The 14,250-nt window shown below is 52.6% G+C and overlaps 2 protein-coding genes across 2 annotated transcripts in view; one reads left to right on the forward strand and one right to left on the reverse strand.

Annotated features, from left to right (window-relative positions):
* Positions 1–4,030, forward strand: part of CDC14B (cell division cycle 14B) — a 66,198-nt gene extending 62,168 nt beyond the window's left edge. Inside the window, exon 14 of the mRNA XM_011927502.1 lies at positions 358–4,030. Within this exon, the coding sequence (XP_011782892.1) occupies positions 358–394 (37 nt within the window). The 3' untranslated portion in view covers positions 395–4,030. The remainder of the gene's footprint in view (positions 1–357) is intronic.
* An 8,739-nt stretch (positions 4,031–12,769) lies between these two features.
* Positions 12,770–14,250, reverse strand: part of HABP4 (hyaluronan binding protein 4) — a 39,584-nt gene continuing 38,103 nt past the window's right edge. Inside the window, exon 10 of the mRNA XM_011927539.1 lies at positions 12,770–14,111. Within this exon, the coding sequence (XP_011782929.1) occupies positions 14,055–14,111 (57 nt within the window). The 3' untranslated portion in view covers positions 12,770–14,054. The remainder of the gene's footprint in view (positions 14,112–14,250) is intronic.

Below are 14,250 nucleotides of genomic sequence, written 5' to 3' on the forward strand. Positions count from 1 at the left end.
AAGGAAGGAGAACGAGTGCCTTGCAGCACGTGCCCCTGGCGGCATCATGGTACTTTCCTGGCCCTGCTGCCTCTGCCCGTCCGTCTTTTATGATTTTTATTTACTTGTATTGGTTTTTTTAAATTTCTATTTTTTGCAGAACTGAACCTTTTACTGCCCTGCCTTTCTCCTGTTTGTCTTTCCTTTGTGGTTCATATTGTGTTGTCTTCTCCAAAGTATTTGTATTAAGAAACTCACAGCAAGCGTATACTTTTTAGCATGTCAGCACTTTTATTATGTTGCCCTTCTTGTCTTTGATAACTGCCTGTGGATGCTGTGTAAACTTCATGGTAAAAATCCTTTTTTTTCCCCCTGTAGTCTCTCCATTTCAAGGACTAAAACAGTCTTGCGTTAAGTAAAAACCTGTGACCACAGCTGAAGGAAGACTCTAGGAACTGAAAACTGCAACAGAAATTAGCACAATTTGAAAACAAAACAAAATTGCAAAAGCCTTAGTTGCTTTCCACCTAAGAAGTTGATCAATGGAGAAAGTGTCCGCTGGAGTTTCAATAATGAACTTTGAGTTTGGGTGCAAGCGAATGACTCAGAGGAGGGCCCAGCTCTCAAGCTGAACGACAAAAATGCTGTTGTAAATTTAGTCTCAGGTGTAAATACCCAGCCCTCTGCTTCCCAGGGAGCTGGCTGCTCTGTGGTGCACGTGTGTGTCTCTGTGATGGCAATCATTGTAGTTGCTGGCCTTCAGAAGAATTGAGGATCTGATGGAGGTTTTTTATGTATTTATTTTCTGTTCATCTTGTGACCCTGTGTCGAAATTTATAGATACAAAAGGCATTACTGAGATGGTACTTTCTATAATTTGATACTATTTGGCTTAATCATCTTCACCTATTTGTAATACTGTTGTAATGTTAACTCTGTTAAGTACCCAAGCTGCTTGTCTTCCACCAAAGAGTGCTTTATTAACAAGAATCTGGGAAAACCACATTTAAATACTGTTGCATGTTGTAAGACCGGGTGGTTACCTTGGTAACCTAAAACTTGCAAGATAATATTAATGGTAGCTTTAGAAGATTCAGGAGGAGAAACTGACTTCAGAGTTGGAAGATGTTGCAAGTCATCCCTTTTTCTGTCCTTTAGGGACTGAAGAACTGGGAGGCTGCCCATTGTTTGGTGCCAGTCATACAAATTAAAATCATATTTCCTTCCTTGCATGGAAGAAACACACTGTCAGTTATTCCCCTTGGAAACAGCAATCCCAAATAATGTCGGCTTAAAAAAAAGTTACCACTTTTTAGAGTCTTTCTCTGTAACATTGGATTTTTTTTTTTTTTTTTTTCTCCTTATGAGATCAGCCTAAGGCCACTGACGCAGCCTGCGAGCTCAGTGACAATGATCTGCTTCTGGATCTCACTGTTGCCTTTGGTTAGGGAACACAACTAGTAACTCTGCAGAGTGCCTTCTCCCCCTACCCTCCTGGAACAGAGCAGAGTCTGTGCCATGAAGCAGTTACAGAAACAGAATTGATCTGCTGCTTAAAAAAAAAAAAAAGGCGGGGGGGGCCAAAATAAAAGAATATTTAGTACTCACCTCAGTTCCTTCCACAAGAAGTGGGTGGTTTAATGATTGTTAACCCATTTTTGCCTGTGCTGGGAGCATGGAGGGCCGAGATGTTGACAGGCAGTAAGAAGCAAACGCCCTCCTAAGCCACAAGGCGTGCGCCAGATCTAGTAGGCAACTCCATTTTAAGAAGCTGCCTTTTTCACAAAACTTCAAGAAATTAAAGCAGTTGGAAGAAACAAGTTAAAGTCTTTAATGCAGGAAGGAATGGAAAGGCAGTGCCTCCATTTTGGTGCGCTTTCTTGGAAGAAAGTGTGGAAATAGCCGGCATCAGGAGAGACGGAAGATGCCGTGTTCTCAGCCAAACAAGCGACTCCTTCCCCGCCAGGCACTATGGGGTGGGGTCAGGCCAGCTTTTCAACACTGGGGACTGGATCACAGAAAAACAGTGGTTTTCTGTCCCTGGAAATGAATAGGCACAAAGACCCCCTTGGCTGTGGGAAGACCACACTTCAATAAGATGTGGGTGGGAGGAGGTACATTCCTTTTGCTGTTTTGAGCTGAGACAATGTAAATATTCAAACTGTGCCATGCATAAAGCATTGAATTCTCAGGGCACCTCTTCTTCCCCTTACCCTTTTTAAGGCCATCCGCTCCATAAATAATAATCCAGGTAGTTGTGAAGATCGCGCTTTCATCTGATCCCTTCTTAGTCTGGCTTTTCGTCCCGTCAGAACAAGTAAATGTAGGCGCCACAGCTCTTGTGAGTACGGTCTCCCTCACGGCGAACAAGCCTCCTGGGGTTTCGTCCAAGAAAAGGAAGGGTGTCAGTGGAACCACAGTCCTTTTTCATTTTATAAACTGCCTCTTCGTGTTGCCTGCTCAAGTTTCCACCTGTAATTGCTATCACTGTGGCTCTTTCTAAAAATCCTTCTATTTAACTGGTTCACTGAAATTAGTCATAGAAAACCTGTGAGTTGGTGAAGAAGCATTCCTTGTAATAAGCGAATGACTTGGGATGGTGTGCAGAGCAACAGTGTTACCTTATGGGGACCGTCTCTAGAATCCAGGCAGTGTCGGTCTGAGGGATGGAAAGTTCTTCCTGCTATGAATGAGAGTGGATGCTTCCCCTCATCCCCAACTGAAACCACAAACACCCAGAATCTTCTGGGATTCTGACTTAGAGTCCTTGTTACAGAAGGCCTTGTTGCTATGGAACATGAAACTGCGTCTGTCTGATGGAGAGATTCCCTTAACTTAAGAGCCTTAAATAGCCCTGAAAGTACACCGGGACGGTTTGCAATGGAATTAAAATGAGAAGCGCATATTTTTAGGTGCCCTTGAAGCTTTCTGGGGACTCAAAATTATCAGGAGTCAGGGACGGTCCGGAGGAAGAGCATCTGCAAAACTGGGTTCCTAGAAGTGCGGACGGACTTGGCTTGTTATAGAACTTGGTGGGGAGCGGCGCCTCGTGAGAGCTGAGTGGCCGGCGTGGCCAGTGCTTCCCGGGGGCACGCGGCAGGGCTCTGCCGGCCTCCACAATCCCCGGTTCTGAGCTTGATGCCCCTAGCCTGCCCCTACCTCCTTCCTCCCCTCCCCTCCAGCCCGCTCACAGGGTGATTGCTACCTCTCTCTTGGGCCTAGCCAAGTTTTAGAGGAGTTCCCAAGCGTGGTCATGAGGCCAGGGTGCCTACCGGCTGATGGCCTGGGCTTGTGCGTGGCCCGAGGGCTGTCCCTGAGGCCTTCCCTTTTCCCGGCACCGTCGGAGCCACAGAGGCAGTGCACTCACTGGATGTCTGTTGTTAACATGGCTTCTCTTTCCACATTCAAAAAAAGAATCATTATTGCATTTTGGAAAGCAGTGCTCATCAAAAGCAACTTTTAAAACCTATTTGATTGTTCCTTGAAATGTTCTCTCCCGCTGAAACTGCCCTGGAGAGGCGAGCTGCTGCCCTTCCATTTCCCCACATCAGGGTATTCTCCACGTCACTGAGCGGAGATGACTCCAGATGTGTTTAAAGACTGGACAATTCACCTATACTGTGTAGGAAATTACCTCCTTAATTACCTGGTGGAATTGTCAGCAGACATGTTCATCCGATGATAGTACTGCAGTTTTCTAGTAATAATTTGCAGACTTTGATCTAACCTGCACTCATGTACAGATTATTAAAAGTTTTAAAATGTAACTGATCAGTATTGATCAATCATTGTCTTGATTTTTTTTTTACAGTGTATATTTCTAATCATATTTTTTAAAGCCAAGAGAACTGGTTGAATGAATGTTTATTTTCCTGAAGGTATTTTTAAGATAAAGCTTCCTAATGGCCTGTAAACTTTGCATATGTGTGTAGTTTGATACATATTGTCACATTGGAAAATCTTGTGAGTTGTAACTGGTTTTATAAAAAATATCGAATAGTGGAAATTGTATAATTACAATCATGTAATTAAAAGTATTAACCCAACAGCCTTTTTGTTTACTGTGTTACTTACCAGGCATTTTGAATTCTGGTAGGCAGTGGGTTAGAACATAAAGCAGAGGTAACCCGGCGTCTGTGTAAGTCTTCTGGGACGGCCATAATGGAATACCCCAGACTGGATGGCTGACATAGAAGTTCGTTTCCTTACGGTTCTGGAGGCTGCATGTCCACGACCAAGCTGTGGGCGGGCTTGGTTTCTCCAAAGGCCTCTCTCCTGGGCTTGCAGGCACTGCCTCCTTGCGGGGCGTCTCTTTGGTGCCTGCGGGGCCCTGGTGCCTCTTCCCCTCCACTCCCCTCTCAAGAGGACACCAGTCAGATTGGATTGGGGCCCACCGATGGCCTCGTTGTAACTTCATCACCTCGTTAAAGGCCCCGTGTCCACAGAGAGCCACATCTCAAGGGGCTGGGGTTAGGGCTTTAGCGGTTGAATCTGGAAGTTAGTCCAGCCCCCTTCTGTAGGGTAAAGTGGTGAACTGGAGGCGCTCCTGTATTCCTCACACCCCAGCACCAGCTCACACGACACAAAGCTTTGACTTTCTGGAGACCTCTGAGGATAAGACTCAAGTCAGTCAGGCCCTTGGGATCCTGCAGGGCATTTTGCCTGCCAAGGTCAGGCAGCACCCTCCCCAGCTTGCGGTCCAACCCCAGACGCCAGCCCCCGTGCTCTCTACCTGCCCTGCCTCTGGTGCCAGGCAGGACCCCAAGGGCCCATTGTCCATACCTCATACACAAGTTACTGCTGAGAGTCAAGACCCTGTGTTCTGTTGAGTTCTATCCAGTTCTCCCAAGGAGCTGTGCTTGAATTCACACTGGGATGCAAGTGTCCAAAGTAAAAAACCAGAGACCGGCCTTCTCACCCCTCTCCCGACTCCCCACCACACATGACCCTCCAGACTGTGTGTTTGCAGACCCTGGCTCTGTGGGAGCTGTGGTCTCTCCGTGCCCCTCCATGGCTTCCCCTGAGGCCGCTAGAGCTCAGGCAGCTGGCGCCACCACGCCGCTCTGTGAAGTCCCTGAGTGCTGCCAAGGGGCTGGCTTGGAGGCAGTGCTTGAGATGAAACCACGAGGCGTGTCTGTTCCTCCCCGGGGGGCTTTGTCTTCCAGGCCTGTCGGGGGGAGGCAGCAGGCTGCGGGGACCCCTGGTCCTTAAGAGACTTACCTCCATCCCTGTCCTCTAGAACCACTCTGACCAGGGCCCAGCCAGCATGTGTGGGATGTACCATCTCCTCCGCTTCCATTGCTGAAGTGAAATGGAAATGAAAAGAATTCCTACCTCCGCAGTTAGTATGGGAGTTAAAATAACACATGGAAATTGCTTAGAACAGTATCGGGGCATATCTTTAAATTCACTACTTTGTCATATATTTTAGGTCATTTTCTCTAGATAACTGGGGAAAGAATGACTGATAGCAGATTACGGTCCCTCAGTTTCTGATATTTTTGGTACCTGCAGCAGCATTTTATGCACGGGTAATGGTGTAAACATTTAAAAAGAGGTCACGTAAACTATTTTGCCTTGAAGTGGGGACCCACACATTGAAGGTAAGACTCGAGAATCGTTGTTCAGAGGCAAACCTGGGCCATGGGAGAGGAGATTCAAGGGCCCCTGCCCGCGGCCTCTCAATGGACTGAAATGCAAGTTGCTGTGGAAAGAGCAAGTCCCATGGGGCGTATCTTGCCCCAGCTCCGCCACTTCTGCGGCCTTGGGGACCCTTGATCTACTGGCCGAGCCTCACTTTGTTCAGTGTTTCAGGTGGACTAGCGAGCGCCTAGCGTTTGATTTAACAGAAGTACATGGCTGTGCCTTAGCTGGGGGCGTGTGAGTCCAGTCTGCTGTCTCCCTCCTCCGTGTGTCTAAGCGCAGCTGTGGGCGCATTGGAAAGGAGCATCTAGGGAGGAATTCTCCAAGAACACGACCTTTACCCCTCTGTGGTGTGCCCTGCCTAGCTGTCACGCATTCCCGGTTGTGGGCCACGCACCGCATCCGTGTTCTACAGAAATTCTTCCTGGCCGGTGCTGGCTATTTCCTTACGACAAAGTCTTACAAAGGGGATTTCTGGGTCAAACATGTGTAAGATGTTAAAGCTTTTGCTGTACACTGTGAAAAAGCAGCTTGGGTAGAATTGTTGAGAGCACGCATTCTGGGCCCAGGCTGTTTGCAAACCTGAGCGCTGCCACTTCGATCTGGGCAGAGTGATTTAGGCTCCCTAAACCCGTTCCTTCTCTCAAGTGCGGATGGCGATATCGCTCTTACGGGGTTGTGTGAGGATGAAATGAGTAGTTAATGTTTTTCATAGCTGAGAACAAGTGTCTGGCACACGCTAAGAGCCATGGATGTGGTGCCTGATAACAAAAATGTTGTCCAGGAGAAGCGTGGAAATGCACAGTCGCCGCTGCCCGCTGCTGTCCCGTTCGCAGCTGCTGTGACGCTGGAGAGCTGCTGGGTGAACAGCAGGACGCGGGTCTCAGCGCGTGGGCCGCGCCCACCGTCCTGCTGCGTTTCGTCCTGGCTTTCGCTTTGGCGCATTGATGCCGGGCATTTTGTCTTCCCAGCGGTTGGCACACAGCGTGCCCTTCCGTCCTCGCCTCACCGTGTCTATCCGTTCACTGGGGGAGAAATGGATCCCCCTGAGCAAAGCCTGCTGGGTTCCTCCCCAGCACCTCGGGGGTCCCCGGCCCGAGTGGGAGTGGGGGGCCTCCCGCCTCGAACCCCGCCTGACTGGCAGCAAGTCTGCCCGGCTTTGCCGGCCTCGGGACGACGCGTGCTCCGTCCACACCGAAGTCCCCGGGAAGGAGGCCCCGGCCGGGCCGCGGAGGCTCTGCGGGCCCGAGTCTGTCTGTAAAGCCGAGAGGCCTCGGCGTGCGTGGGAGGGCGGCCGTGCGCTTTGGGGGTCGTGGACTCGGGGAGGACGGTGGTTCCTCCCGGCCCTGGGGCTGTCTCCGGATTAAACAAGGTGCCTTTTCAGGCGGGGCGGTTCTCCCGGGCGCGGGACTCCGGGGAAGGCAGCGTGCCCGCCGCCTCGGTGCCAGCGGACGGTCCGGGCCCCACGCGTTTCCCCGCCCCGGGCTGTTGCTGCCCAGCCGGGAACGGCTCCCAGTGCGGCTTGTCCGGGGCGCACCCAGGACGGAGGAGCCGCCTCGCTGCTCTCTCGGGCCGGAGGGCGGAGGAAGGAAGGGGCTTCTCGGAGGGAGGCGCGAGACGGGTCCCCGGGCGCGGGTGGGCCGCGCCGCCTCCAGCGGGGACTTCAGGGTGGCCTGGGCGGTGGAGCCAGCGGGTCCCCCCGTGCCTGCGCCTGGAGTGCGGGGTCAGCCGGGGCCCAGCCGGAGCGAGACGCACGGGCGCCCTGGCAGGCCCGCGGTTGGCACGTCCTCGAGCAGCCGCCGAGTGTCCACCCAGCGCGCGCTGGCCGGGCTGGAGGGTGACGGCGCGCGGCCGTTCTGGGCCCCAACCCAAGTTTGCCTTGCGCTGGAGAGTTAGCGGCCAAGGAAACGAGTCCTTGCCGTCCGCACACACTCAAGCCCTGAGACAGGCCCTGGGGCGGTGGTAAGTACAGCCCTGTCCGTCTCCTCCCTTTTCCAGCGACGCTTGGCCGTCCCAGGCTGCCACCTTTCTAGACCGGCTTCTCCTCTGGCTGGGGACCCACAGGGACTAGACCTGCGGGGAAGGCTTCTCCTGGACACGCCCGTTGCCCACCGCAAGTGCTCTCCAGGTGCAGCGGAGGCCTCTCAGCAGGTGTGTCTGCCTCGTTCTTCCGCTGGGTATTGAGCCATCAGCCCGGGGCCTTGCTGTAGGTGTGCCAGGGCGTGGCTGAGTTGGGAATGGCCAGGCTGACACCCGCCCTGGTTTGGTAGCAGGCCCCTTCCAGGCGCAGCAGGGCAGTGCTGCTGACACTTTCTTAGGCCAGGAGCCCCTGTGAGATGATCTGATGGAAGCTGAGGCCCCTCCATCTCCCCAGAAAAGTTCGCACCAAATTTTTGAAGGCTGCATCGACGGGTCAACTTACTGGCTTTCTGGCTGTCGCCACACACCCCAGGTGTGCTGTTTGTACAGATGCTGTGTGGAGGGCGCCCCCGGAGGTGTGCAGTGAAGGCAGGGTCTATTCATCAATCAGCAACACCCCCGCAGCCTCACCCTGCCTGGGCCTGCCAGGGAGCCTCAGTAAAAATTCCCAGGGCATCTTCTGCCTTGGTCACAGCGACCCACTTCCCCAAGCATGTCCCTCATAGGCCACATGATGTTCCCATTTCTCCTGCTTTCTATCCACCTTCCCTCTTCCTGAAAACTTCCCCAGCATCACCGCTGGCTCCACCTCCATCCTCTCACCAGCAAAACATGCAAGTTGTGGTCAGTTCACGTAGAACTTGCCTCGGATACTTTTGTTTTCCTCACTGTGGCTCTGCCGCATGACCAGTGGCCGGTATCCATGCGGGCCGCCGGGACAGTTGTGCAGGTTGTTCACCGCACAACTCGAGTGCCAGGCACACTGAAGTCAATGTGAGTCAGCTCCTGGGGGGTGGGCAGCACACAACATGGGTGCCCAAATAGGGCGGCCTTGCTGGAGGTGCTGTCAGTCCCTTCGCAGGGTGGCGGTTCTTGAGGAGAAATGTCTGACCCTACCTCAGTGTCTGAGAGCATTTGAGACTCTCAGCAGCCCCGTGGGGTTTACGTACAAGTTGATGCCACATGCCAGGCACTCCTGACCTTGCAAATGGCTTTGAGCTCCCAAAGTTATGTAATTCAGCCCTCTGGGGCTGGGCACAGTTTTGTAAAGAAACACTGCTCAGGCCCGGTGCGGTGGCTCAGCCTGTAATCCCAGCACTGTGGGAGGCTGAGGCAGGTGGATCATGAGGTCAGGAGATTGAGACCATTCTGGCTAACACGGTGAAACCCCGTCTCTACTAAAAATACAATTAGCCGGCCGTGGTGGCGGGCGCCTGTAGTCCCAGCTACTTGGGAGGCTGAGGCAGGAGAATGACGTGAACCCGGGAGGGAGGAAGGGAAAGAGAAAGAAAAGGAAGGAAGGGGCCCGGCACGATGGCTCAAGCCTGTAATCCCAGCACTTTGGGAGGCCGAGACGGGCGGATCACGAGGTCAGGAGATCGAGACCATCCTGGCTGACACGGTGAAACCCCGTCTCTACTAAAAAAAAAATACAAAAAAACTAGCCGGGCGAGGTGGCGGGCGCCTGTAGTCCCAGCCACTCAGGAGACTGAGGCAGGAGAATGGTGTGAACCCGGGAGGCGGAGCTTGCAGTGAGCTGAGATCCGGCCACTGCACTCCAGCCTGGGCGACAGAGCAAGACTCCGTCTCAAAAAAAAAAAAAAAAAAAAAAAAAAAAGGAAAGGAAGAAAGAAACAGTGCTCAGATGGCAGTGGTTCCCTGCTTCTGCCCACAGAGGCCTGATTGGCCCAAGGTGTAGCTGTGAGGGGTGTGAGAACGTTTGCAATCGGGTTAGAGAAATTCTTGTCATCTGGAGCCCAAGGAAACTTTGTGGCCCAGGCAGAGGCTTTCCAGGAGCAACAACAGGAGATGTGCAGAAAAGCTGCACTGGGCAAAGCAGGCAGGAGCCGCTAGGCCCTTAGGCCCAGGGAGCCAAGTTTTAGTCCCATCCCGTTTGCATGGAGAATACCTGAGGGGGGCCCTCTGCACTGCTGTGGTGTGCAGTACCCTGCTAGGCACCATGGCCATCTCCACATGGCTCGGAGTGACTGAGCACAGAGGCACACGGCAAACACTCCATGTCTCCTTTCATCCCCTGCTGAGGTACAGGCGTCCCTTTTCCTGTCCCCTCTCCTAACAGCTTTGCCCAAGGGACTAGTCCTTTCACTGGAAATTTCAGGAGTGTGTAGAAAGGATGTGGGGCTCAGGGACAGAATCTGGTTTCAGCTTCTGCCTGCCCTAAATAGTAGCCAGGCAACAAGGAAGACAGCGTCCTTCCCTGACTGTAAAATGACAAGGCATGACAAGACAGGACTCCCAGGCTCTCAAGCAAATGCTCTGCTGCTTTGGTCACCAGGCTTTGCCGTAGGGGCCGGGGGAAAGCGGGTGCGTGGAGGGGCATCCTTCGGAAGACTTTTCTTTGAAAAGGCAGCACTGGTGTGGAGGGGAGCACCTGGGGTCGTAGGGGGGAGTGACTGGGAACAGCGATGAGGTGGTGGAATGAGGTGGTGATCAGCATGGTCCACGTGACCAGGCTTTGGAGGAAAATGTGGTTACAAGACAGTTCTGCACTTTAAGAGATGAGGTTTTTCTCTGTCACCCAGGCTGGCGTGCAGTGGCATGATCATAGCTCACTGTAACCTCAAACTCCTGGGCTCAAGCCATCCTCCTGCCTCAACTTCTCGGCCCCTTCCCAGAGTAGCTATGACTACAGGTGTGTGCCACCCACCTAATTTTAAAATGTATGGCAGATACACGGTCTTACTGTGTTGCTCAGGCTGGTCTTGAACTCGTGGCCTCAAGCAGTCCTCCCACCTCAGCCTCCCAAAGTATTCCAGGCGTGGGCCACCATGCCCAGTCTAGTTTTGGACTTTTATCTGTATCCTATGTGATAATAAAAAGGTTTTAAAATATTCCTGCGTTTTTCCTTCCTCATTCCCTTTTCCACACCTCCTCATCCTCCACAACACAGGCCCCTGTGGGACACAGCCAGGCCAAAGCCTCCCATGCCCTCAGCCCACCCCAGGTTGTCTGAAGCAGCCATGAGGGTCGGGAGGGTTCAGGGAAGGCTGTTCACATGGGCCATGATCCTTGCAGAAGGCGGAGAGGAGACAGCAGCAGCCAAAGGAAATGAGCAAATCTATCTTCCGCATCTACAGCGGAGGCCGCAGTGTGGAGGGGGCAGGCCCACTGCTGCTGAGAACAGGGCAGGCCCGGGCAGCTCCCGTGCTGCCTTTCCCAGCTCCGGAGACACAGGCCCAGCTGCTCCAAAGCACCTGCCAGCACCGCGCAGTACAGTGTCAGAGGATGGCAGTGTCTTTCCCGTGAAGCTCGCGTGCGCTGGAATGGCGTGGACTTGCTGGTAACAGAAGGGGATGGTCTGAAGTCCGACCAGCACAGGGAAGGAGCATGGCTGGCTCAGAGGGGCCCACCTTGCGTGGAATGAAAATGCCAAAGGCTCATGAGCAACATTAGGCTAGAGGGCTCTCGTTCAAAGCACCCAAATCTGACCTGGGAGGCATTCCCAGCCGGCAGCACTGTGTCCAGCCTGCCTCTTCCCAGACTTGTCTGACAGGCAGCCTAGGCTTTCATCCCAAGTCGAGTACTGATCCCCTCCCTCTTGGGCAGCACCTCCCTTTTTATTTTTTCTTCCAAAGACAGCGTCTCACTCTTTTTGCCCACACTGGAGTGTAGTGGCACGATCCCGGCTCACTGCAACCTCCGTCTCCCGGGTTCAAGCAATTCTCCTGCCTCAGCTTCCTGAGGAGCTGGGATTACAGGTGCCTGCCACCACGCCCGGCTAATTTCTGTATTTTTAGTAGAGACAGGGTTTCACCGTGTTGGCCAGCCTGGTCTTGAACTCCTGACCTCAAGTGATCCGCCTGCCTTGGCCTCCCAAAGTGCTGGGATTACAGGCATGAGCCACCGCGCCCCAGCCAAGCACCCCCATCTCTAGAGGATCTGGTCCCTCAGCCCAGTTACTGCGGGGCGGCTTTCCCCGCCTGGTGCCAGGCTGTGCACAGCAGCTCCAGGACCTCCCCGAGCTAAGTCTTCAGGAGCTGCCCTGGCGGCACAACTCAGACACCCCTGAGGCCCAGCAGTCAACTCCTGGTTCAGACATGATCCAGTCCGGCCTGGGCCTGGCTAACCAACTCAAACTTGCTTGACCTCCACTTTTCAGAAGACTTGGGGAAGACAATCCTCATGGGCGTCCTTCATGGGGTGAATCTGCTTGAGTCTAAGTCGCCAGAAACGTGGTGCCCAGGATGCGCTGCCCCAGGACATGTCCACGCCCACGTCACAAGCTCCTCTGACGGAGGAGTCTGCCCGGGGCACTGTGGTCCAAAAGGTCCTGCCACCTCTGTATCTGACTGTCCCTACGGCATGCTGGTGACACCCCCCTGCCCTTCGCTTCTGTCTTCCCTGGCTTCTCTGGGGCACTTGGGGCTATGTACAACCTGGCACAACCCAGAAAGAGCACAAACAAAACTCCTACATCCAGGCACAGGACCAAGTCAGCAAGAGCTAGCCCTGGTAAGCAAACACTGCCCATTACAGGTTCAGAACATGCACCGGATTCCCCAAAACTGTCTTCAACCACATGACTCAACAGCTCTATGGGATAGGAACTGTCAGTGGTTTTGCAACTGCAACATTAAACCAACTGCTATGGGCTTTTCAAGTAGTATTCACAACACTGAAGGAAAGTTTCTTCAAATGGATCTCTGGCTAATCTTCAAAGCCACGGTTAGGCAAAATGACAGTGTGACAGCTTCAAAGCCACTGAGTCATGACGCAGCCCCGATGTTGTACCAGCTAGGTTCAGATTCTGGAAATCAGGGCGCTTGCATCCATTGCCTTTTCCAGGAAAAGGAAGAAAACACTCAGTTGATAAACCTTAGTACTCAGATAATAATTTAATAAGAGACCCAAAGTAGGCTGTCACCCAAAGCAGACATCCTTAACTGACCCTGACGTGTACGGATTCAGCTTTGATTATTCAACAAAATCCTGACTGACTACTGCTGTGGCCTGAGAGTAACCAAAGGACTCTTTTCTCTACACAAAGTCAGGAGCGAATACCAACCTTTATTTGCACGTGGCTTCCAGTTCAAAGCCACCTGAGACAGTGTGGCAAGGTGGGAAAAGCACAGATGCCGGGACCGAGGCTCAGATTCCATCTCAAGCGAGCATACGAACTGTGCGCCAACAGGCAGACAGCACCTGTGGTGTCTGTGAGACAGCAGGGAGAGCAACACCCCAGCTTCTAGCAGCTCTACAGCTGCCTGGACCTGCAGGCCCTCCTGGGCCCACGTCCTCCCCAGCACAGTGTGTGCCTTTGGGCGTGTGGCTCTGGGTCCAGCTCTGTTCCGCGTGGGACTCCAGGTGAATGACTGAACCTCTGAGGTGTACCCCCAACCCCAAACTTACACCAAAAGCCATAAAGAGGAACTCTAGAACTGGGGCCAGGACTGAGTGAGAAACACTGCTTGTAAGTGCTTAATAAATACTAGTTATTTACAGCTTTTGCCCAAGCCGAAGGCGGAGGTCTTTGTACACAGCTGCCGACCTCTGACTCTGGTTCTGCGAAGAAAAGGCTGCGGTATTTGCTTTTGCCAGGGTCCCTTTCCATTTGACTAGCAGGTTAAATAACATGGTTTTTAAAGTCATATACTCAATATTCTTCCTAAAAACCACCCAAACACTAGCTGTGTGTGTGCACACACAGAAACCAGGAGGTAGTTTAAATCACAATTAAAAATCAACACTTTCTCTGATTCTGTGTCACAGAGTGGTGGCCAGTGGCTACACGATAGCGATTTTTAAATGACCGGTTAAGTGAAAACCAGAAAGAAAAATATTCCAGGAGAGTAGATAACATTTACAAGTAAACAGTAAGTACAATTGTATTTTAATTCCTTGGTCTCTGAAAACTCAGCTGTGACTGCTTTCCATGAACAGTTCCAGTTCTATGCGTTTCCTCTTATGCTAAAGGCACAGCGTCCGGGAATCTCCTGCTTCCTAAGAGTCTGCGTGGAGTCTGTCTGACAACCTCCTTTCCCTCCATGCTCCCGCGGAGGAGTCTAGACTATCTCTTATGTACACAGTTTACACATTATTACTGAACTTCATTTGAAATTCCTTCAGTAAAAACAGTCACCATTCTTCACCTTCTTGGGAAAGGGCCTGCTCTCAAGCCTCTGGAGAAGCCCCTCTAACAGCCCAGCCCGAAAAAGCGCGACAAATTCACACAACATGGGAAAAGCACATGTATTGTTCTCAGAGGCCGAGTCTCCTGGCCCAGCCGGAAAAGCCTCCCGGGTGTGTATCCGCGGCGCCGGGAACAGGCTCTTTCAAGACAGCGCAGGGAAGTCTTCAGGGTCATCCGGGTTGGGGGCGACATCTTGCATCTAAAGGAGGAAAGACATACTTTGAAATCCACTGCCCCTTCATCCATTCCCAATATCCCAATGGGATAACAAGGGCCTGGCACCAACGCTGAGGGGCCTGCATTAGAGGCAGGATCCACAGTGGGAAGGAGAGAGGCAC

Source organism: Colobus angolensis, unplaced genomic scaffold, assembly GCF_000951035.1.
Source record: "Colobus angolensis palliatus isolate OR3802 unplaced genomic scaffold, Cang.pa_1.0 Scaffold72, whole genome shotgun sequence".
In the NCBI taxonomy this organism is placed as follows: domain Eukaryota; kingdom Metazoa; phylum Chordata; class Mammalia; order Primates; family Cercopithecidae; genus Colobus; species Colobus angolensis.